Below are 25,067 nucleotides of genomic sequence, written 5' to 3'. Positions count from 1 at the left end.
TGTCATTTGCAGAATTTAACCTTCTGCTCATATCAAGCTGCATGACGTGTAACAGCAGTTGTGATCTTGCATCCAACATCCAAACATTAACCGGCTTTAGTGCACAAAAGTCTGCCACATTTAGGTGCAGTTTATGTAGACTTAAACAATTCTTAGCAGCCTTTAACTTAGCTGTTGCTGAAAGCTAGGAGCAGGAATGGTGTAAAACCAGTTAAAGCTGTTAGTACATTAATGTCTAGCAAATGTAAATGCTGGTTTATTGAAGTGGTTTATACATTTTTAATGAAATGTAATGAACTCTCATCCCTTCACACTGACTTAGAGGTCAGTCACTGGAATAGGAGCTACCAGGCTAAGCTAACATCCCAACCAGCCATGATGGATGGACACGACATTGATCACAGAACGCACCTCACAATAGAGTTCAAAAAAATAAAGTTTAATGTTCATGTGCTGTATAACAAATAAAATATATTAGTGTTTAAAAAACAGGTGCATAACTAGGTGAAGCCTAATCTATCACTTTACAATAAACAGAGAGGAGAACAGTGATCAGTTTTCTCTGAAACATCGTACAACAGTCACGCTAACCGGGCCAGTGTTTCAGCCAATCAGGACGCAGACAGAAGATGAGTTCTGCCCCTGAGCATCCATGGCTTTATCCCCCAGAATGCACCAGCTAGTTTGGATTTAAACAACTCCAACCCACCACATGGACCTTTTTTTTTTTTTTTTTTAACTCTTGAAATTTAAGAACACTGCCCTGCACACTCAAAGTGAGACGACACAAATACTTCTTTAGTTGTAGGTGAATTCCCAGCCTGAATCCATAAGAGACATACAGTTACTGAGCACAGAACAAAATGATGTATCCATATAGTATGCAAATAGACTTATTACTTACATAAATATTGCATTGGTCTGTCATTACGCTGAGTGACACTAAACTATCTGCAGGGAGAGGGGGAGAGGACCAAACAGACGTATTTACACATAAAAACACAGTGAACACTTATTTATGTATTTAAACAGCAAGAACACGTCTTTGAAATATGCACTGATGGCCATCACAGGTGGATTAAACACTGTTAAGAGCTAAGGCTAATCAACACTTTCATCATGTAAAGCATGTTTTTAAATACCAGACACTTTCACACGCTTGTATTTTTTCCTCAGTGACACTTAAGTTGTCTTTTTTTTCTTTTTGCTCTACGTACATAAACACTGTATTGACACCGAGAAATCTACAGCAGAGTTACACTTGACAAAGAAAAACCCTGGTTGAGAGATTAGGCTAGCACTATTTGTTATCACACAACTATTTACAGACCCCGGGCTGCTGCTCCGCCAGGAACAGCAAGAAACAGGAATGTAGCTTTTAGCTGCTGCTGCTGTAAAACCACGTCTGCAATCTTTAATATATTTAATCCTTTACTGAGTTAAGAACATATTTAGTGGATTTACGACCTGTGGGGTCTGCTGAAAGCCTGCTGGATCATTTCTTTATTCCTGAAATACTCCCCGTTTGCAGATGCGTGGTTTCACTTCAGCAGCAGTGTTTTGCTAAATTACAAAGTGAAATGAACCAATTAGCTCGGCCTCTGGCATGCCAGCCCAGCCATCCTGCCAAAGCCAATGAGAGAGGTCCCCCTGCTGTTCCTCCACAACAGCTCGAATCCATCCTCCTTTTTATATTACCTCCCATAAATATACACAAGACAAGAGCGAGGAAGGAGGGATTCATCCCACCTCTTCTGTTTCCACATTTGACTTGAATGATACAAAAAAAATAACTTATCAGGGGCTGAATCCTAACTCCTTCTCCCTACAGTACTTTTACACCTTTGTTTTGACTTACAGTACAAATGCAGACACACTTTAGTTCAATTTGGGAGAGTAACCGAGGCTCAGAAGACAGGAAATGTCTGGATATCACTGATATCTTTGAAGATCTTAGTGTAGAAGTGAATTTGATATCAGACTTTAGCAGCCAGATTAGGTAACACTGTATGTTTAAACCTTTTGATGTCCCTGGTTCAAACGTTAAAGAATCACAGAAATGTGTAAGCCAATGAAGTCCATGGTTTCTGAGATAGTAGGTCTACTTGGTGGAGGTGCCCTAAAAACAGAGGATTACATGTGATGAGCTCTGTGAATACAGGATGTTGATTTGTTCCACTTGTTAATAATTATAAAAGGTTCACTTGTGAGTGCCACCAAATCAAAAAAATCAAAGGATCACTTCAGTCTTCAGGACTCCTCTTCTTGTTTTTACCATTTTTTATCAACAATCCTTTAAATATTTATCTGAATATATCATCATGACCAGTGGATTTTTTTTCTTCTTCTTGTCTCTGAATCTAAGTTTGAGTTAGGATTCAGCCCGGGCATCACAGCCAGCGACCCGACTGTGCAAAGGAAGCAACAGAAAACCCACCCAGGCAGAGGTAAAGAGTACACACGTCTCTTAAATGACATGAACATACGATTGATCAACAGACAAAGACCTGCAGAGCGCTGAGGGGCTTCTCATCACGCTCTCTAGGTGCTTTGGCAAATAACTTTGAAACAAAAGACGAGATCAAAGAAAAATAAATGCTATTCATGAGGCAACATTGGTTGTTAAGGCTCTACTGTGGCTGTGCTTGCTTAGTATCTATTGATGGATAACTGCATACTGTCAAGTGTGAGTAAAATGAAGTGGGGGGGGCGGGTACTGGGGGGGGGGGCGTGGTGGTGTGAGGAGAGGAGAGGCGGGAGGCACTATGTGGAGTCTTCCGGCTCTGATTTGATGGTTTTCTTCTCTGCGTTGTTGGACGCTCGCTGCGATGTCCCGTTTTCTGGAGATAAAAAAGAAGCACAGAATCGTCAGCATGGAGGTTTAAAACGCTGCATGAAGCCTCGTACCTGTAGCACCAATCAAAAGCCGTAAATTCTCAGAAGTCTTGCCTGAAGTAACACCTCGAGAAAAGCTCCGGCTAGTCGTCGAACGTCACAAACCTGTTGCTGGTGTTTTGGTCTCGTCTGTGTGGTTGCTGTTGTTGCTGTGGTTGTGATGGCGCTTCAGTTCATTGGCTAGCTGCTTGCCCAATGGGAGGTCGCCTTCCTGCATGTTCTGACTAACAACCCGCAAGTTGATTGGTCTTTCGTCTGGAGGAGAGATGCAGAAGAAAAAACAGAATCATATCTCTGCGTACAGCACCGTGCAGATTTATCGATCAGTGATGTAAAATCTATCAGAATAAAGACATGAAGCATCCATCACACATGGAGGGACTCCAGATGGGTATATGCAAACATTCACCCAGATGTTGTTTTAACGCTGGCTGTGTTTAACATGTTCTTTATTCCCAGTGGTAACAAAGCCTGTGTTTGTGTGAGTTAAGCTTCTGATCCCTCATGTTTGCCTTTTATTCCCTCTGAGAGAACAGCCAGAGAAGGAGAAGAGAAAGAGAGAGAGAGAGAGAGAGAGAGAGAGAGAGGAGGGAGGATTAGGATGTATTTTCTACTTCTAGGCTTAATACTAGCATACAGATGTTTTTATTTCACAGTGGAAATGTGCAGAAGTTTCCTAGATTGGAGTCTTTTCCAGGTTTCAGCCACTTCTGTCTTCTCTGAATCAGCTACTTTACCTCAGCGGTGGACGATAAACCCACATTTTTTACCCATAATGCTTCATGAGGTTGAGGTATAAGGTTATCTTATCATTATGTCGTCTACAGTCAGGTTTCTGTCTCTTGGAGAGCAGAATATTTTTATTTTATTTATGGCTTCCAGGAGTTTTTTTGTGAAATGTCAGAAAACTGCAGAAAATCAATCCATACAGCTCAGGATGATGTTTTTAAAGATCTAAACTTATTTAACCTCGACTCTAAATCCCACAAATATTCACTTTACTGTGACATATAACAATAAAGCATGAAATCCTCACATCTTTTGAAGCTTGGATTCTTTGTGTAACGCTGCACAAAAGCATGCTGGAATACCTTTAGAAGAAGAAAAGGCTGGCGAGTTGTGATTCAAGACTTATCAGGCTGAACGCTGTTGATAGCAGAGACTTACAAAGTGAGTTTTTTTGTCAGATTAAGACCGCTGTAGGTTTCACTATTCTGCTCCATTTGTGACTTAAAGGCATGGGTAATCGTCTAATTGTTGCAGCACCATGTGGATGCATTTGCTTAACATGTTAAGTAAGAAGACTTAAGGCTCTGTGTCAACCATTTATAGTCATTCTAAGAGAAATGTTCAAGCATGTTCTGGTAAGTTATAGCTGATACTTCAAAAAGAAGCTTTTGGGGGATATAAAGGACGACAATCATAAATGACTAAACCAAGAGAAATCAAAAGACATGTGGGCAGAGAGGGATGTTTATGCACAGACAGATGTGTAGAAATATAAACGTGTGTGATAAGAGGGAGTTAGGACATTTAGAGGACAAGAAGAAGAAGAAAGAACGTGACAAGTGACGGAGAGGAAGAAAGAAAAGGGACAGAGAAGACGTGGGGGAGGACAGAGAGAGAGAGAGAGAGAGAGAGAGAGAGAGAGAGAGAGAGAGAGAGACGCCCCCCTCCAGGCAACTGGCTGGAGGTAAACAGGCGTGGGCGTGATAATTACAGGTGCATTGTGGGATTTGTGGGAACAGCGATATAATGAGCTGTCGGGAGTGGGTGAGTGAGGAAAGGGATGAAAATGAGATGAGGCCCCGAGGAGAAGAAAGATCCTGAATAATGATGCCTCTCTTCTTCTTCTTCCTCCCTTCTGTGTTCGAGAAGTCGGAGATAATAAAGTTTAAAAAAAGTGACAGCTGCCACGGCCGGGAAATCTGCACCTATAGGTGTTGTTTCCATCCTGTGGCATTTCTGACATGAAGTTAATCCTCCAACGCACTCCAAGAAACATCAAGTCACATTAGGCTCAGATTCAGTCTCAGTTTGTTTCCATTCAGAAAACAACAATGGGCAAAACGTTGGCTGAAAGTGCAAACCACAGCTGGATGTTTTCTCTCCACTGGAAACCAGAGGCAGCAGCGAGATAATTACTTTTTGGCAAAGCAGCAAAAAAAGGCTCAAACTAAACGACAGATTGGAGCTTCATTCCAGGAGTTTCAGGTGCAGTTTGTCTTTAAAGGTCATATTTTAAAAAAGGAGTAATCTCAGAGGTTAAATAAAAGTTCTGCTCAGGCTCACCTTGGTTATCTCTACTCCCGTCTGCGGCCGCTCCGTTGGTGTTCTGGGCGTCGTTGAGGTACTTTAGAGCGGCAGGAGGGATCCTCCAGTCCAGAGCTTGGAGTCGCTCCTGGACGGCGGCGTCCTGCAGGATCTCCATCTGCCGTGCGAGCAGACGCTCAAGCTGCATCTGACGGACAAACGAGAGATTTACAATAAGAACAAAGAGAGCCAGAAAATCTCAGAAAACCAAATTAAGACTCCAGACGAAGGTGAGATTTATTTTGAGCACTCGAGGAAAACGGTGACCAGCTGACTTATTCTGCAGATTCAAAGTGCTTCTAAAGCTGTTTCCATTAAATCAATCTTTATACTTCATCTCCACGACTTCTCAGGGAGAAATAATAAAATACGGTCCACTCGCGAGCGTCTCAGTTTCAGCCTGGAAAATTGTTGTTGCAGTTCAAAGGAAGTCATTGAGCATTCACACAGAGGACCAATGACTGACAGCTGACACGTAGCGTTCACAGAAATGTGCGGCAATAAAAACATTGTTGGTATCTGCTCATTGTCAGTCTGCACATCAGTGTCGGCTCAGATTATTATGGGATGCGCTTCACATCGTCACACAGTGAAACGTCTGATATGAGCAGCGGTTCAGAGGCCCCGCGGTGCAAAGCAGCCATGAAATCTTTTCTTCTGCTGAATGTGATTTCTGAAAAATCACATCAGGATGACAAGTGTATCTGCAGTCACACACACACACACACACACACACACACACACACACACACACGAACGAACACGCACACACGCTCGTAGGACCAGACACATGTTGACACTTGAAGAAGTGAAGGAGCATGGGTTTTCCACACACACACACACACGTCACATGAACATGTTTCCTGGGTAATGGGTTATCATAAAGCTCTCCTCCTACACGCCGGCTCTAATTAGGAACAAGCTGCAGCAGAATCATTGGAAACCAATAAAGACCATTACTGGGATCAAACTGGATCCTGTGTTGAAAACATCTGCTCACATGGAAATGTGTCGCCGTGTCTGCTGGTGGGAATCCTCTCAATGTCCTGATTATCATATTTCCTCTTTCATATATAACCTTGTTTTCAACCATGTGCTGTGACTGGAAAGATCCAAAAAGACTTGTAATGGGAGTATTCAAACCAGTCCCTTCCACAGTCCTCTGGTGCATTTATTGGTGTACCATGCCTCATTCTCTCTTTCTCTCTTTGCCTACCTGCAGATTTCGCCCCACGGTTTCTTCTCCTTTGGACTTGGCGCAGGCCAGCTGCTCCCTCAGCATCTCCTGCCTCATGTGGATCGCCTGCAGCGCCTCCTGGATGTCGAAGAAGTTCTCCTGTAGGAGTAAAACAGACAAAGAAAGAGACGCCATTATTCTCAACACTTTTGAAAACAATGTGAATGGGAAACTCTGATAAACCCTTTAAAAAGAGAGCAGAATGAAAGTTTGTAGGTCAGATTTGAGGGTTCATCGTGGACATCGATGTCCTCTGATTGTTTCTGGACATTAATGAGGGTTAGATGACATCAGGAGCAGTTTACCTACAACAGTGTGAGACCTCATTTTCCATTAAGACCCCCTTTTTAAAAACAATTTGAACGATTTGCTTTGACTTAAAATATTTTTCTTATATTATTCTTTATATTATTTTAACCTTTTTTTTAATTCTTTTCACTTTGAAATTTTATTACAACGAAACAAAAGCTTCATATAAATCATCTTTGGACCTCCCTGACTACAGATCATAAACTATAGATATAGGCAGCAACAACGTCAGACCTGTGAGTCTAAATCCAAACATGTATCATGGACGGTTTGAACAACTGAGCAAACAAAGAGGAATAGTCAGGAGTTCTTCTGTTTCTGCTGAACTGTAAACTCGGCAGGAACTCCCCTCTTTTGTTTATCAAGGCGCTCAGAGTAGTTTTTATTGAGCAGGTGTCAGTTCATCCGCAGCTCTTCTTCTTGGTTTTAATCCCTGCAGAGTTTGCAGCCGGCACATGTTTCTGGATCTGAAACTGAGAAGCCTTTCAGAGCTCCAACACTGAGCCAAGTGTGTCAGGAAAGAAACACTGAGGGATCACTCTGTGTTCTGTTCAAGGATGTTACTGCTCCATCCGTTCTCTTTATGAAGGCTGCACAGGCTTCACATCAAAGGCATCTCTAAGACTATTTACACAAACATTATCGAGTCCATCCTCAACACAGGGAGTGAAGAGTTTACAGGTCAGCCACGAAGAAGAAGAAGAAGAAGAAGAAGAAGAAGAAGAAGAAGAAGAAGAAGAAGAAGAAGAGCTGTGTTGGGAGCATGAGCAGGGAAACGCACCATCACTGACATCATAGAAATAAAGAGAAAGTAAGAAACACCATCATCCCTCCTGCTCTGTTTGATAAAAAGGTTCAGGGCTGCAGACATGAACAATATCAGAATAAATGATGAACTCACCTCTGTTTTAATCCTTTTTGGTGACGGCTCGTCTCTGTCTCCACAGCGAGACCTGCAGACAAACATCAGAAAAAAACTTTTCAGGACTAAAGTTGTTGTTGGAAACATAACTTAATCTTCTTCAAATATGGACACTAAGAAATATAGCATCAGCTGTTTTCTGGTTTGAAGATTTATTATTAAAGGGTTTTTTTAAGTAAATAACAAAAAAAACAGAAACACCCAGACAGATGGCTCATCTTCATTTTGAAGAACCTCTAAGTTCATCTAGTCTCCAAGAGGACATGAATCAGTCTGATTTCAATTCTCAGAGAGCTGATTGAGGGAAAACTTTGACTCTTGTTTGTGTTTGAAGAAGGAAATATTTTAGTAAAAAGTGTTCAAAGTCAAATACAACAGGTTAAGATGAAACAGAGACAGTCTCAGTGGAAGCTCTTACTTGCTGGTGCGGTAGGTGTATTTGTAGGTGACCTCTCTGGAGATCTGGCGGGCGAGTCCGAAGAGCTCGTCTCGACGTGTCAGCAGCGCCATGTCCCTCATACAGAGCTGAGCCGCCGCCTCGTTCACCGTCAGCTGCACATCACAGACAAAAGTCACTCATTTAGAAAGAACACAGGAGTATACCTAAAATAATCCCTGAACAGGAAGTCTGTTATTTGAATGATGTGATTATAAACCTCATGCAGCGTCAGGTGTTTCCCGTCCCTCCTCTTGGAGTCAAAGCGTCCATAGATGGCGCTGTATTTACGGATCTCCTCCTCCCTGCGTGGATCATCGTCACTCATTTCAAAGATGTGTCCGATCATCTTTGCCAGTTTCTTGTTGTTCTTCAGCTGCTCTTTGACCTCAGCCACGTCTGTTTTAGGAAGTCCTGGCACCATCCTGTCCACACACTCCAGGACTGACTGGACGGCGGCGGCGTCCAGAGCCTCTAATGCGTCTCTGGGTGACGACGGCGAGCCGAGGTCTGAGGGCGACAGGCTGTGCTCGCTGTCGTTGCTGTGTCCCGACCAGAAGCGAGCCTCGCTGCTGCCCTGTAGAGGTGACCCAGCTGACACTTTGTCTCTCGCCACATCCAGCTTCCCCGGGTCGGAGCAGGCGGCGGCGATAGCTTTGGGCATCTTGACGCTGGCCGTGTTGGCTCTGTCTTGACCACTGAGCAGTGTTGGCGAGCCTTCAGGGAGTTTGTAGACGGGGATGCTGCAGACAGGCAGCGATGTGAGCGGCTGGTTGAATATGGACGGGTTGGTGACCCAGTCCCGCAGAGCCTTCTGTAGGCGCCGCACGTGCAGCGGCTTGCTGGCCATGCCGACAAGCGCCATGATCTCCAGGAACTCCTCCTCCCCGGCCTCGCACAGCTGCTGCACATCGTCGCCGCCCTGCTGGATGAAAGCCTCGTAGTAGTAGAGCAGGTTGGCCCGCTGCAGGATCCTGTAGAGCTGCAGCTCACCCAGGGTTCTCGGCAACACGGCCGCCATACCTGAGGGAGGAGCACAAGAGGTTAACACAGACGGACGAGGGGATTCTGACTTATGCTAAGCTAGGCTGTCTGACAAACGGCTCCAGTTTTATATTCACCCTGCAGACATGAAAATGGTTCTGATGTTCTCGTTTGACTTGCAGGCCAGACAGAAAATAAGTGTGTTTTCAAAAATGTCAAACTGCTCCTTTTATACTGAATAACTTTAAGTCAAGTCCTTCAAACATTTCAGACGCAGAAATGTCAGAGAAGCCATTCGCTGACTGCAGAGCCTAAAAACCTCCCGCTGAGCACCAACTGGCGAGAAAACCTAATCGCCCTTTATTTTTTTTAAAGTAAAGAGAGAGAAATCCACAGATGACACTGAGTCTGAGATGATCATATTCGCCTTTTGCTGTCACACTGTGCTCAATAAAGTAGTCGGGTTCTTTCTGCCTGGATGCCAAACTATTAACAGTTTATGACTTTGCCACAAAAAACAATCTTGACACAATTTTCCACTTTAAGTTTCTAAGAGAAGCCAGAAAAAATGAAATTTTGGGGGTTAAAAACATTCATACAACAGATTCTACACCAGAATTAGCATAACTAGCACAACTTATATTTGGACTGCTCACATGACTCCCGGCAGGTGCATGCTCACAGTTTATCAGGCCTCAGCAGGTGTGTGAAAGGTAACATTTGGCAGCTGAATGGAAGACTTCTCCATGAAGTATGCCACGATGAGAGCCTCACATCTTTAGAGTGAATGGCACAGGTGGGATTTTCTTTAACCCTGTTTAGTAATCAGCATGTTTTCAGGTGTAAACATTCCTGTTTCATGTGTGGGATAAGGACAAAAGCATGCTTTCAAGACCACAAAGATGCCTTTTACAGAGCTAATTTTGTGTTTATCATGCATGTAGAGCATTGAACTAGTTTTTGCATTAGTAATGCCGTTTTCAGCTTGAAAGCAAAACACTGAAAACATGTTTTTACTATTTTAGCCCCACATGCATCAGAGCAGATTCCACTTGTGAAAAAGACTTCTCTGGATGAAAGGCTGTTTGCTGCCCAGTCACACTGTCATTCACTCTGCCACCAATATCTCACAAAGCAAGGACACACTCAGATCTGGGCCAAGAAAGTGTCACATGCCACCTCAAAGTGGAGGTCTGAGAGAGGCTTGTTTTCCACTCTTCCTATGTGCATGAGAGGCCCTGCGGAGGCCGAGCTAACAGAGGAGTGGCAGTCAGCAGGCCCGGGTTGCTGGGAGGACCACATGCCTCTCTCCACCCCTGCAGGATGTGTAGGTGGTGGGCTCGCCTCACCCAGAATAGGCCAAGACAGCCTCAGCGCAGGGAGCCAGGCAAGCCTCGACTCACCCTGACTGAGCCGGGGAAAAGCGACAAAGAAAAGCGCTGCCTCAGAGAAGACGGTGACGGAAAAGATCACATTTATGTAGAGGTAAACCTAAAAGCACAAATACTACTACCACTACCAATGTACAGTCACTGACCTACGAATCAACCAATCAGAGCACAGCATGAGAAAACACAGATGCAATAATGATAACCGCAGGTTTAAATCTATTCTGAACACATTCATTGGTTGTAGAAGAATGCACTCAAGAGTTACTGTAAGTGAAACTGAGTCATTGAAATTGTTGATTGAACAAAAGTACACCAGAAGTATTATTAATGTGTATGAAAGGTCAAAGTTCACGTACTGCTGAAATGAAGTTGGATATACTTAGTAATAACCCCGGTGAGTTTAAATCTGAGATAACACGAGCTATCTGTGATCGTGTTTGTACGGAAACATTCAGTCCGAGAGGTCGTTCAGAGAGCATCGCCTGATTCTGTTACTGATAAAGTTTTTATGTTCTGAACGATTCAGAGTTCAGAGTGTGAATGTGGGGTTGTGTTTGCAGAAGTTACAGAAGTTAAAATCGTGGAAGGAATAAAACACGGCATGATCACACCTCCGCATGTTGCTCTGAACAAAGTTTTTACAAACTGGAGTCTAAATTTGGTGCGAGAGGTTGTAAGTGACGCTCTTAGATTAAGCAGGTGTGAATCTTATATCCCTTATAACTGATCTTTAATTGACTTTAAATAATTCAGTCCACTGTGTGAACCTGCAGCGTGTTACTCCAAACATTGTCTGTTCATGTTACAAGAAATAAGGATTACAAATATCTACCATGCTTTTCTCTGATGAATGTTTTTTTTTGTGGTTGAACTTCAAAAATGTCACTTCACATTTTCTCGCCATTCAAACACAAATCAGTGAAAGTAGTTGCAGCCATAAATACAAAAACTCCGGGAGGCAGTGTGATCATCGAAGTGTTTTCTGCTGTTCTTTTACAACATGTGTGAGCTGCTTTCTTCAGCTGCAGAGTGACTCCTGCGTGAACGAGCAAGCAGGTAAATTGTCCATCAGCCGTCACAAACGTGCGTCTGGAGCGTAACATGCTGATGGAAGCTGCTGCTATAAACGCTCCACGCCGTGTTTCTACAAATAGACACACACACACACACACTGGAAAAAAAAAAGATTCAATAATGCTGATTGTGAGTTCAACAGCCGGCTGCACTCACACTCTGATATCTAACAGACTGCCATCTTTCTCCACTTTACCACAGCAGACGAGTGTGTGTGTGTGCGTGTGTGTGTGTGTGTGTGTGTGTGTGTGTGTGTGTGTGTGTGTGTGTCAGGCTTCTGTGAATGGCAGGCTCTAATTGATGCCTGCTTCACAAAAGCGAGTTTAGCGAGTTCGACTTTTCACCTGGAGAGGTGAGGCGTGCACCAGCACAATGGCACACACACACACACACACACACACACACACACACACACACACACACACACACACAGGATACAGATGTGTAGTTTTCCAGGTGAAGTGCCACGCAGCAGACCAACCCCTCAGATAAGTGAGGAGTGCTTTGATTTCACTGTGAATCAGGAGCAATTTCCCAACGTGGAAAAATAATGTTGAAGTCATCAGTTTGACTTTGGAACAATGTGTTCAAATGTGTATGTGTGTGTGTGTGAGAGATGTGTCCTTCATCCATTAATACATCTTACTTTGAACAATCTTAAACATTATTTCTTTAAAAACAGCATAAATAAGGAAATGAGCACATGTAAAATACCAGAAAAATGTTAAAATACTGCACAGAAATTAAACTTCATGATGTAACTTCTCTATTGTTCTGAGGAGCGAGTTGACAATGACAATGTCACCTTTCATGTCACTATGAATCTCACAATGTGTTCATAATTTACATCTATTGTCCACAGGAGAATCTCCAAGTTTGATGTAAAGCCTTTTATATTAATAGAGCACAGTATGGAGTTTAAATTGAGCCGTTAATGACTGAAACTAAATATTTGTATCTTCCTTATCGTGCACAAAATGTGAGTTTTTATCACGAATATTCAGAGTTTAAAGCCAGCATGATATCAGAAAGAATTTCCTATCATTTTTCCTGCATCACCTGGAGGATTTGCGGTGCTGCCGGCTTCCTATCTGTGCAAAAATAAGAACTGAATAACGACCAAAAGCAGCGACAGAAGCAGGTAACATGCAGGATTATATCCAATTAATTATGCCTACCTGGTGAGTTTTTGTCCCCCTTTGGTCCTCCCTGGTCCAGGTTTTCTTCGTTTTCCTCCTTCTTCTGTATCAACACAAAGCCTGAGTGACGGTGTGTGCAATAAAAAAAGAAAAAGCCCGCAGAGAAGGGATCCCCGACGAGAGGCAACGTGCGTAAAAATCACAAATCAAAAATAAATTAAGTGCAGAAATTGAATAATAATTTCCAAATAGCGTTTGCGTTTCTGTGCGTGCTCAACCCGAGCGACACTCTGCTCCTCTTCCTCTCTTTCTGGAAACTTTTTCTGTCTCCAGCCGTTGAGAGAGAAAGAAAAAAAAGCGCAGAATCGGAGTAAAACGCCGCTGACCTTCGTGCGTCTTTCGTTGCGTCGTTTAACTCCAAGTGTGTGTTGTGTGTGTTCGCGAGTATGACGAGTGTGTGTGAGTGTGTGTGTGTGAGTGAGTGTTTGAGTCCTCTCCCAGCGTCTCTCCACTCCCCTGCACTGTACACAATCATCAAACCCACTACACACACACAGGCACTCACTTCCGGCCGGAGTACAAAATAAAAGCATCGATGATGACCTGGATTATATTCATGTAATTACATCCTCAAAATAAAATGAAGTTTACAGTTATTGAAAATACGTTCAATTAAGTATATTAATGTCGTTTTATCTCTGTAAAAATGTGAATAACAGACACATTTTCTGTTTTTGAATCCCCACAAACTAGGATGGATGGATTAAAAGATAAGTGCAATAAATACTAGAGCTGCATCTTACAGTCAGGTGATCTGACTTCATTTTTCGTGATTATTCCGTAATATTTAAATTTCTTCTGCTTTTTAACAGACATCAGAAAACATTCACTTTGAAAAACGTGCCATCAAAGAGTTTAACGAAGACTGAAACTGATTTACGGACCATCAAAATACTCTGCAATTTAATTTAAAGTTGAGGACTTATACATTTGTATTTGCAGCTTTGCGACGACTGCAGTGAGACAACGCTGAATTCAAAATATAAATCAAGCATTTTACACTAAACCACAACATTTATTTGTTTTATCTTACTGATATCATTTGAAAAGACTGCAACAGTTTGAGTCTTCATCAGTATGTTTGAACTTATCTTCTATTTTCTACTAATGGTCCATTTCAGTGTGTGCTGTTTTTATTTTATCTACTTGTCTTATTTTCAGAATCAGAAACAATCAGAATCGGAAAATCGGAAATTTGGGCATTAGGTGCTCAATTAGCATAAATATAAAAGATGTAAGCATCTATGTAAAAACCTTCTTTGCGGTTCATCATAATTAAAGATGCTTTTATTTTGTCAACACTTCCTGTCTTGTCAGCGTCTAACCACGTGTAGCTTTACGCACGCAGCAGCATAAAGTGGGATATTCCGCGCGGTTGCCACAGAGCGTCTCTCTCTCTCTCTCTCTCTCTCTCTCTCTCTCTCTCTCTCTCTCTCTCTCTCTCGCCCACGCTGCTCCCTGCGTGACGCAAATCCGCGCGTGGGCGGACACACGGGGCGTGGGAGGCTTTCTGCACGGAATACCAAACACAGGCAGGTTCAACACCCACAGAGACACAGAGAGACGCAGCAGTTTGAACGCTTCATGTTCCAAACTCGATTATTACGGTGGAGATTATTTCATTATTTGATCCTCAACTGTAAATATTGTCAAAACCAAAAACTCAATAAAAAAACAAAAAAACGGATTTCATATTTGTGCAGTGTGACGAGCTGCAGGCAGCCGCTTTAAAACTGCTGATCATTTCATTTCAAGTTTACATTTTCCACATGTAGATCGTGTCTACACTTAAACTAACTTTATATCACACGTTCACTTGCTTTACATTTTTCATTCCTTGTGGATTCTAAAATCCAACATTTGACATTCTGACAGAAACACAGAGAATAAATAGACAAACACAGATGAGGGCAATAAGGGAAACACAGAGGAAGGAATAAATACAGGACTAGAGAAACAAGAATAAGAAATAAAACAATAAATCCAGAAACACTAAAGACACAGAGAAATTACAAAAAAAAACAGGAAACACTAAAGACTTATCTAGGGAACACACAAGGAAACTAACGAAATAATAAAAAACTAAAACAAGAAACGAATCTGAAAACTATGCAATATTAAATGATGACACATAGAAACAGATAAATGACATGACGTGATGTTTAGTTGTGACTGTACTTAATAACACACACAAACGTGTGTATTAAAATCCCTGACTGATATTGATAAGGTCGCGTGAAGTGAAGTTACACAGATGTGCGTCAGTGAAAACCCGCCTGTATGCAAATAATCAATTCAGTTTTCACAATTTAACAATCAGTGGTGATGTGACGGGGCATGCAAATGGTTTCCTGCACAGATGAGTGTGCAGCAGGAACCCCCTGCACTGTGTGTGTGTGTGTGTGTGTGTGTGTGTGTGTGTGTGTGTAGATCAGCTGGGTAAAGTTTTTCCTGTAATCACCTTTAACAGACGACAGAAAGAGTTTTGATTGTTTCTGTAAAATTGCTTTAAACGTTTATTTTGGGTCTTTTTACACCTTTTATTTAGAGACAGGACAGTGGATAGAGTCAGAGATCAGGGACAGAGTGATATGCGGGAAGGACCGTCTCGATGAACACATCCTCTGCACTTCAGGCGCGCGCCCTAACCACTAAGCCACCGGCGCCCCAGCGATAAACACTTTAACAACTAAAAACAAGCTCTTAAAACTAAACGAGGCTCCTTTGAATACTACAAAACTCTCTGTAACGAAACTACTGAAGCAGTATAACATCTGCTACAGATATTTAGCATCACTTTGATAATATTAAGATAGCAGCTGCAGCTTTATTTCTAAATAAGCCCTCAATGTTGTGCTTTGCCTCTGGTCACTTCCTGTCAGCACCTGTGTGTCCAATCGGACTCAAAGCTGATCATTTCCACTTACTGACATTGTTCCCTTTTTTTTCTAAATCATCACTTGTGCTGCATTTACTCTCTGATGTACGTCGCTTTGGATAAAAGCGTCTGCGAAGTGTAGAAATAAACTTCAATATGTTTCCTGTTTTGAAACCACTGCAACAAAAATACAAATCCCAGACACCCACTATTGGGTAATTTCTTGTTTTTGATTAAGAAACAAATGCAGGCAAACTTCTGCACACATCGTCTAAATTGCAGAAATTTGTGGGAAATGTATTTGTGTAACTTTGCCAGCGCTCTCTTGTAGATTTTGGTTTAAACGACTGAAGAGCTGAAACTTTTTAAGAGCTTTGGTAATCAACCGTTCAACTCAGATTGTATCGTTTTAGCATGCAAGGCATCGAAGGGTTTCCAACTATGGAAAGTTTTGTCACTTCTCCAAGCTACCACTACTGTGACCTCAATAACCCGATCAACATGCTGTGACTACTTCAAACTGTGACTCATTGAACCTGACGAACACGGCTGCTATCCTCAACAGATGTTTCTTCTTCAGCTTTTAGCACTTATTTTGTTTGTCTAATAAAGGACAATAAGTAGTATGAAGTCACTGCTCAGAGGTCACAGCCAGCGTGCAAACATCTGCACAGGAACTTCCTAGTGAGACGTGAATGTTTTTTATAAAGATGGAGCGCAGAGAAGTGAGCAGACAGCTGTTAGACGTCTCTCTCCCGACGCCCTCAGCGCTCCAATCAAATCTCAACGTGATCGCTTCCACGCCGTCTGATTCCCCATCAATGAGCTATTTTGGGGAATTAGGCCAGCCGCCACCAGTTTAACTCCCTGAGGACCAAACCAGAACGGCTTTTATCGAACCTACCCCACCTCCCAAACCTCTCCCCCCCCCTCATGCCCTCCCACTTCCACCACCACCATCACACCCTGAACAGCGGCTGAGGTGTGAAAGAAGAACAACTAAGACTCAACGCTGCAGCTCATGTCGTCTCAAAAACACAAATAAAGAGAAAACTAGTATTTGCAGAGAGTGAGTGTGTGTGTGTGTTTATGAGTGTGTGTGTGTCAGTGTGGGGGTGGATGGGGTGGGACGGCTTGCTTTTCAGATCCTCTAATTAATTTCAGAAGGAAAGTAAAACAAATATCAAAGCAGAACTGCAGATTATGCTGGAATACTAAATCCTGCAGGAATATAAAGATGAAACTGAAAGGTAAAGTTCTTTGCTAAGCTAGGCTAACAAGATGCTGGATGTAATATCGTATTTACCAAAAAGTCGTTTACGGAGCTGCTTAAGGAGCTTCTAATACGATACATTCATGTTATTATTATTATTATCACCAAACTCATATTTTAGATCCATGGAAAGGATTTGAAATATGATTTGATGAGACCTAATATATTTAAATTTAAAGTTTGAAAACGTCTCAGTATAAAACTGATAAGTGAGGTCTTCTGTGTGACGTCATGTCTGGGATTCTTTTAGGTGTTCATTGTACTGCTGTTGACGACGATCACGTCATGTTTAACTGAAAACTCCAATGATAAAATAAAATGTTGTTTCTGTCAGGAATAAACTTTTAGTGAAATACTAACAATGTGTTTTCCAAACGCACACATGGAGCAGGTAGTCAGGTAGGATTCCTGACCGCCCACCTTCAGCCTCTAAATCCATGTCTGGCTGCTGTGTGTGTGTGTGTGTGTGTGTGTGTGTGTGTGTGTGTGTGTGTGTGTGTGTGTGTCTGTAGATATGCAGATATGACCTTCTTATGGCGCTCCCATGGATCAGCCTCCGAGCAGATGGAGATCAAATCAAATTCTGAAAAAAAATGACAGAAGAAGGAATATCAGTTCAGTATTTCTCTCTTTTGACCTCCATCCTCACCCACATATGTCCCCCCCCCACACCTACACACACACACACACACACACACACACACACACACACACACACACACACTGCACTCAATATCTAACAAGAACCAAACTAGAACAAATTAAAAAGAGAGCGCCAGCAGGAAATAGGATGTCCACCCACACTGTGAGGTAGGTCGACACCCAGGCTGCCTGTTCCCACAAGTCCCAGTTCCCCAGTTTAGAAAACTGTACGCTACACTCTTGTTTTTTTTAAAGCTCCAGTCGCCTCCTTTCTGCATGGAGAGTTTATTTACATGATTGTCTTTACAGAAGACACCTCAAGTTTATGAGCCAAAAGATTTACATAAAAGCCGCCTCTGCTCCCGTAAAGGAGAAGCTCAACGATTTGGGAAACGCATTAGTCGGCTTTATGACTAAAAGTGATATTAAAGGTCGACACCTCGCTCAAATCTGTGCAGCTGAAAGAACAAGACATTCCTGTTCCCCTCAGGATGAATCTATTTAACTTTCTAATGCACAGCTTTTCTATTCAGCGCCACCATCAGGTCCAACACAGCTGCTTATTATCAAACGCTGGTCTGCAAACTAGTTAGCATTTAGTCCAAAGTGTTGTGTTTCTTCCACTCTCACTGTCACTTATAAACCAGTGAAGAATGGAAGCGTGCATTCATTTATATTTTGATAAAATGTGCACTAAATTTATAAAGAAACCTTGGAAGCGTCAAGAAATCCTATTCCACACGCAGGTGTAGTTATCACCAACAATAAGCGACTTGAAGAGAAATTTAGTGAACAATGCCGAACTCCAAACTATAAGACAGAACTTTACGGTGGGATGAAACCATCTTCTTTGTTGATGCACAACTTTGCACAACACGTTACCTATACCCCCTCCATGTGAATCTGTAAATACATTCAGATGTTTCTCTGCAGAAGCTGAATCCAGATTTGTTCTTGTTTTGTATTCAAGTGATCAGGTCCCCCCCCCAATCCCCCCCCCCCACCATCCTTCAATTTAGACCTAAAAATATTAAAAACCGCCAGGAGCAAGAGTTACAAGGTTTTCACACGACAGCAGCAATCTGCTTTCATGTCGTCCTGTCAATCATTCCCGAAGAGTAGGCGTCACTTTGTGTGTGTGTGTGTGTGTGTGTGTGTGTGTGTGTGTGTGTGTCCTCCCCTCCCCGCTGAAACCTCCGAACAGTGGATGTATCTCATTTGGCAAGGAGCCTCTTCATATTTCACTTTTCAGGAGACGCCTGTTCGTTTAATTTCTGCAGCGGCGTGCCTCTCTCTCTTTTTCTTCTTCTTCTCCTTTTCTTTTCTTTTTCCCTGCAACTTCTTCTTCTTCCCCCCCCGGAGTAGAAACACATTTCAATGACACGCCCACGCCTGGGCCTGTCAGCCCCTCGCCCTGTCAGAACGCCCACGCTGCTCTGCTCCCCTTCTCCCTCCCCTCTGTCTCCTCCCTCCCCTCGCCTCTCCTCCCCTTCCCACCAACCCACATCCTCAACACTTTGCGCTCTAAAAAAGCAGCTCTTTTCATCCAAGTTCCTCTTTTGCAAGGAGAGAAGAAAAAAAAGAAAAAAGGAGGAACAACAGAGCGGCATGATTCAGTCTCCAGGCGGTGGTAGTGCTTGTCATGGAGTGTCCCTTTTCATTTGGAGGGAATATGGGTTACAGGATGACTGTGATGCCGAAAAGCAGCAGATAAAAAATGTGTTTGGTGCCTCCTATTGTCGTCTCCACCCGGTGCTGTGATGCCATTTTTGGGTGGCAGACACATTTTAGACGGGCGTGGATGTGACTTCACAGGCCGGGAAAAAAAAAAATGTTGTGAAATCTAAAAAATCTGTCCAGAAAGAAGTCACAGCAGCCGAGCAGGTTTTCCTTTCTATTAAAGCACATTTTGTTTTGTGATGCCGTATGAGGCCACGGCTCGTGTGAATTGAGAGAATGTGTGTGTGCGTGTGAATATGCAGGCTGAAGCCGGTGTGTTTGCACAGGCTCCCTGGTTAGCAGAGTCTTACTTTGTGTCTGTTGAGAAAGTGTGGGATGGTATGAGCGGCTTATGTCTGACTGAACACGTGTGTGCCTGCGTGGGCGGGGAGTGTGTATAGGGGCGATGTGTGTGTGTGTGTGTGTGTGTCTTTGCACACAGATTACACTTGTGTGGGTGTTTTGGGCAAGGATGTGTGTGGGCGTAGTGAGCGTAGGCGGAGGTTATGTGACATACAGATAGAGACTGCAGTGTTCCTGCAGTGTGTTTATGTGTGTGAAACTTTACTGCAGAGTGTGGACGGCACAAACAGCTATAGGGGCCCTGCTGCCTCCAAATGTGCCAGCGTGGAAATCTGCTGCCTTCACACTCGTCTACTACTACTTAAGTCGAAATCCCCTGCATGAAGATACAGTCTGGAAATGTGTCACGTTCAAGAGCTGAAAAGGACACATCACACATGAGCCCAAGAAAGTCACTGTATGTTCAGTGAAGTTTAAGTAAAACTGTAAAAATGTTTAACACTTTAAACTACAATCTGAGTTACTTTTATGTCCGAAAGTATCAAAATACTGAAGCTTATATTTTTACCAAAAGGTGCTGCGAGTGAGGCAGTGCACTGTCTCATCTGCATAAATATTTTGCCAATGCACGGTAATTAAGACAAAGTCCTGCTCTCAAATTGAGTCAGGTTTTAATGAGAGCTGTGCAAAGTTCAACATTTTCTCCCAAAGTGCGGTGGAGCAGAAGAATAAATGAGCATAGAATTAAAAAATTCTACCAAGTTGAATCAATGCAGCTGTTTTCTTAGGGCTGTTAATCTGACTATTTTTGACTTTTTGATCGATCTGTTGATTTGGAATCAAAATAATGATGACTAATGAATTATTTATACAAACTACAGCTCCCATGAGCCATAGCTTTTTCTGTTCTGCTGGTAAACTTATAGGTGTAGTAGCTGGGGAAGATAACAGTAGCGATGGTGAAAAAGATGATGCAGTGATATTGGTTTATTTTTGTTTCCAAGGTGAGGAGTTTAAACATCACCTGTCCTCATTAATAATCAAACATTTACACAAAAAGAAGCTCACATTAATAAAATCACTAACATAGACTCATAATACAAATCAGACTTGACATATGACCTCGCTGCCAGCATGTAAATCTGCACCTTTCACGCTCACAAAGCTTTATGAAACTTGTAAACGATGGTGTTGAATGGCTAAATCCTCGTACTATCACAGTCGTGACACATGTTGACTCATCCTCCTCTACAGCGGGCTCAACCTGCGACACAGCGGCCTTGTGGTTTCAAAGAATGCCCTGTTGCTGAAATGTATTTTGGTAAAATGGTTCAAAAGGGAAACGTGTCACACAACATTTACAGTTTTGTGATGCATCTTTGCATAAAGTCTGGATCACACAAGTGAAGTCAGCGTCTGAGTTACAATATTCAGCAAAGACGACGTTGTTTGTTTATCTCGTTTTTAACTGCGTTGAGTAGCATTTCATCTTTACGAGTCGCCCATTTTCACTTTTTACGGCCTTGATGAGTAATATTTTCACCTTCATGGGAAACAAAACAGAGAAATGAAAGCTAGCGTCTGTAAGCGCTCTGAGACATGCACACTATGTGAGCCACTAAAGCTAACATGAAAAATCAAACCGTAGTTTCTTCAACCTGTTCTGAAAGCAATTAATTTTTCCTCAAACTTTGGGGACTGCTACAGTTCATGTAACAACACTACGCAGCTACTACACATCGGCTAAAAACTTCTTTTAGCGAGTCAGTCATCAGGAGTCCAGCTACATAATCCACTTAAGGTGTTCCTAACATTTTGGACCTCAATGAAATGTTTTCATCTTTAAGATGAAGACAAGAAGAAACGTTTACACTTTACAATCAGACACTAGTGGCCGTTAAAAAACGGGCTCAAATACTTTTTAACTTTTTAAACTAAACATCTTAAAAGATAAAACTTTTTTTGGCAAATAAAGAGAGAAATAACTGGATGAGGTGAAGACTGAACCAGACATGTCAAAGTCTGCTGTGAGATCAAAACAAGGAATGTTTTAATCTGCAGTGTAACGTGTAACTTCACAAAGTGCACGTCACACAAAAGAAAAGGAAATGTTTGAATCTTCAGAGGCTTGGTGTCTTCACTCCTTCACACATAAAAAGGTCACTTTAAGTACAAATTGTTTTGCTGCATGATGAAAGGAGTGGGTTCAGACATAAAAAGGGCTGGGCGTTTTTTATGCGGTGGAGTTTTTACTGCTCTTTAAAGTCTATGTGCTGCACCTTTAAAGCTTCAGTGGGAAGCGCTGTAGGTCCCAGCTGACACGTCGTGGGCTGATGTGGAGGGGATTTGCCCATTTTGGCCACGTTTGGGCCTCAGCGACCCTCGCCGCCCACGGCATCCTCACACTGAGAGCGCTGCTGACGTCTGACATGTCTGCTATCTGCAGGCGGAGGCTGATGCTCACTCCGCCACGACCACACACTGCAGTCAGAGAGAAACTGAAGGCCTCAGCATGGTCTGTGAGACAGAAACACCTCAACTTTGAGCTGATGTGAAGGTGTGATTAATCTGTTAAGTGTATTAATTCTGTGCTGCCTCCTAAAGGTCAGAGCTGCCTATCAGATTGCCTTCAAACCTCACTGATATGTGACAAAAGAACACTAATGGGGGAAAAATCCCTCGCAGGAGAGGAGAAGCAGAACTGTTCGAAAAATGATGAAACAATGCGAGCTAAGGGTGTGAGCAAAGTTGAGGCAGGCTTTGAAGTGAAGCCACACATTTTGCATGATTATTGCTGTTAAGTTTTTGATCTTGAGCCAGCAGGCACGAAAAACAACAGCAGCTTGGGATTAGTCTCCCCCCCACTCACACGCCTACCTTTGCCAGCATAAGTCCCTGACTCAATTAGAAAAAAACCTCTGCAACTTAGGGCTCCTCACGCACAAGTACCCACATCGCCCTGCCCACGTCCCTGCAGCACATCACTACCAGCATCACTTTAATCACACGGCACAGTGAATGCACAGGGATTTATCTTGGTGACATTAATGCAAAGACTTGTCACCAATAATGTACACACTGATATGACAGCACAGAGACGACAGGGCCAAACACACAGAGGAAAAGAAGATTTATCTGTCATTAATTAAATATCAAATATCATCCAGGGAGGGTACTCTCTGCATAGAGCTTCAGAAAAGTGACTAAAATGTAATGTTGATTGTTTTTGCACAAATTATTGGAAGATTACATTTTTCAGTTTTAGTTTCTCTGAATGTTGTTCCAAAGTCTCTTCAAACTCACAAAATACAGACTATTATTGCAAAAGATAATCATAGTCTTCTTTGCTGCAAACGCCTGACAAGAAGGATGCTGGAAGCAGAATCTGCACACATTCTTTTTTTTTTTTTTGCAACGTCTGTACATGAGAACAGCAGCCATGACAGAATAATAATGGCTTCTGAGATAGGAAATGGTTTGAGTTCAGCAACTAAAAACATTTGTTACCATGAAGTAAAGGTCAGGGTTTTTAATGATTAAAAAGAACCTGAGCTGCAGGTCTGTAACCGTCCATCTTTACTTCACATCAGCACTGGTCCCAAAGTCTGAGATGCTGAATTGAAGCTTAAATTGCTGATGCATGGAATAAGATCACAGGTGAACCAATACTGCATCAAGAATCATAAAACGTCAATTCTTCTGCAGATTTCCTGAGTAACATTAAGACCTGGGATTTGTAGTTTTTTGTTCTTTGTTTTGTTTTTTGGGGGTCTCCCTCCTCAGATCTGCTCACTGCTTCCTGGTCATGTCAGCAGTGGAGGTGTAGACTCTAACTAAAGTCCCTTCAGGTAAAACAGCTCCAGCTGAGTGAACATTATTTTAAAATGTAAATGTCCAGACTGTGGGCGATCACTGAGTTTAATCTGATCTCTGCCCCGGAAAACAGCCGTGGATAAATGTAAATGTGTTGAGTGTTTGTGTGAAACATTGTGGGTGATTCAGGTATCAAAGCCCACTTTAAGGTTGTTTTTATAACTCTGGATCAGAGGGTCGGCTTCAAACAAACACTTAAATTACAAATCCTCCTTTTTCTGTGGCGTAGTGTTGTTGGACATCTGGAGACTTTTAAGTGTAATCATTTTTAAAGCAGGTAATTCTTAATCCACCACAGAAACCGAGGTGGCGTAGTGTAACTCCATCATCAGTTAGTGTACTTGCTCTTACCTGTGCTGTTTCCATAGCAACAGATGCAGACAGGTTAATGACGCCCCGAACACATCGTGACCCTGCAGATAATGAGAATGGACAATCAGACTCTAATGACAGAACAAACACAATCTACAGTCTTACTGATGTTCACCTCTTTGTTTATTTCGAGTCGCCCTGAAAAAGATCATCAGCAGCAGGTAACCATCCAAACCGGCGGTCCTTCGCTGCACGGCCTTCAGTCACGTTTTGCTCTTTTTGTGTCAGCCTAAAGGGATTCTCTCTGTGATTCGGTCCTGTGTGCTGATTTGTGGGATTACCGTCTGAGAAAATACAGAAAATATAAGCGCGGACAGCGAAAGAGACAGACAGAGAGACAGGAAATGTTGGGAGTAGAGAGAGTGGGAGGACATGCAGTTAAGGTCAGAGGTCAGATTTGAACCTAAGGCCGCTGAGGACTATTGCCTCTTGCATATGGAGTACCTAAACTAACCTCTAGACCACCAGCGCCCCTCTTTTGTTTATTTTCAAAGGATTCTGCCGCTTACTTTGGATGAAAATGGACATATTTGAAAGCCTCTAATTTGAACTTTGGTGTAAAGACATGATTTTGTTTTCTGACAACATCAGTGAAACTTAATTGACAATCTCACCCTCTCGACAATCCAATCAGCTTCCTTTCTGACACTGCGATCCCATTGGCCGTGAGTGATCAGGAAGTAGTTCACAATAATGAAGCTCTGCTCTCTCCTTTGGTGACTTTAGAGATGTCAGCTGAAAGCTTTCATATGTAAAGTTCAGCTCTCCGGTCCTTCCTGCCCTGCTTGCTGCGGGGGCCGGAGGAGGCCCTGAGCCGGGGCGGGGCTGGACTGGGGCCGGCCTGCAGGGCTGCTGGGCTCCCAGCCGCCCACAGAGAGGCCTGGCTGGGTGGGCGTCATCTATGGAGCGATTGATCCCAGCAGAGACAAAAAGTCTCCCTGTTGTCCTGCTTGACTGGAAACAGCACAAAGCAAAAGCTCAGACTCACTGCTATGAATAAACTACACGGCTGCTACACCACTATGCATCTACCAACATAAACAGTTTCCAATAATAAGCAGCTATGCATGAGACAACGGTGGAAAATGTGAAGTGAAATAACAACGCAACGCTGAAGTTAAAGTTTGTGTAGAGCGCCGTAGTACGACTCTGGTATCACGCCAATCTTTCTCCTTTGAAGTCCAGGCAGCCGTGCTGGGGAGGCGGCTGCTGCTGTGGGTTCGGTGTGGAGGTGTTTGCCTAGAGAG

The 25,067-nt window shown here is 42.8% G+C and overlaps 1 protein-coding gene across 3 annotated transcripts; it reads right to left on the bottom strand.

The window, feature by feature from the left end:
• Window positions 1-423: 423 nt before the first annotated feature.
• nab1b (NGFI-A binding protein 1b (EGR1 binding protein 1)) lies at window positions 424-25,059 on the bottom strand. 3 transcript variants are annotated; one of them, XM_020648227.3, is made up of 12 exons: window positions 24,435-25,059; window positions 23,936-24,104; window positions 23,800-23,861; window positions 17,439-17,494; window positions 12,740-12,803; window positions 8,333-9,135; window positions 8,095-8,228; window positions 7,656-7,707; window positions 6,425-6,544; window positions 5,188-5,356; window positions 3,001-3,150; window positions 424-2,840 (listed from the first exon to the last, which is right to left on the bottom strand). In XM_020648227.3, the coding sequence occupies exons 6-12, from the start codon at window positions 9,131-9,133 to the stop codon at window positions 2,764-2,766; spliced, it is 1,503 nt and encodes a 500-aa protein (XP_020503883.1). In that variant the 5' UTR covers window positions 9,134-9,135; window positions 12,740-12,803; window positions 17,439-17,494; window positions 23,800-23,861; window positions 23,936-24,104; window positions 24,435-25,059; the 3' UTR covers window positions 424-2,763. The 3 variants fall into 3 exon arrangements, with proteins under 3 accessions (XP_020503883.1, XP_065808051.1, XP_065808052.1); XM_065951979.1 differs by lacking the exons at window positions 23,800-23,861; window positions 23,936-24,104; window positions 24,435-25,059 and having other exon boundaries at window positions 17,439-17,544; XM_065951980.1 differs by lacking the exons at window positions 17,439-17,494; window positions 23,800-23,861; window positions 23,936-24,104; window positions 24,435-25,059 and having other exon boundaries at window positions 2,950-3,150; window positions 12,740-13,241.
• Between the last annotated feature and the right edge of the window lie 8 nt (window positions 25,060-25,067).

Source organism: Labrus bergylta, chromosome 24, assembly GCF_963930695.1.
Source record: "Labrus bergylta chromosome 24, fLabBer1.1, whole genome shotgun sequence".
In the NCBI taxonomy this organism is placed as follows: Eukaryota; Metazoa; Chordata; class Actinopteri; order Labriformes; family Labridae; genus Labrus; species Labrus bergylta.
The sequence above is the reverse complement of the archived record's forward strand: the minus strand, read 5'-3'. Positions and strand labels throughout refer to the sequence as shown.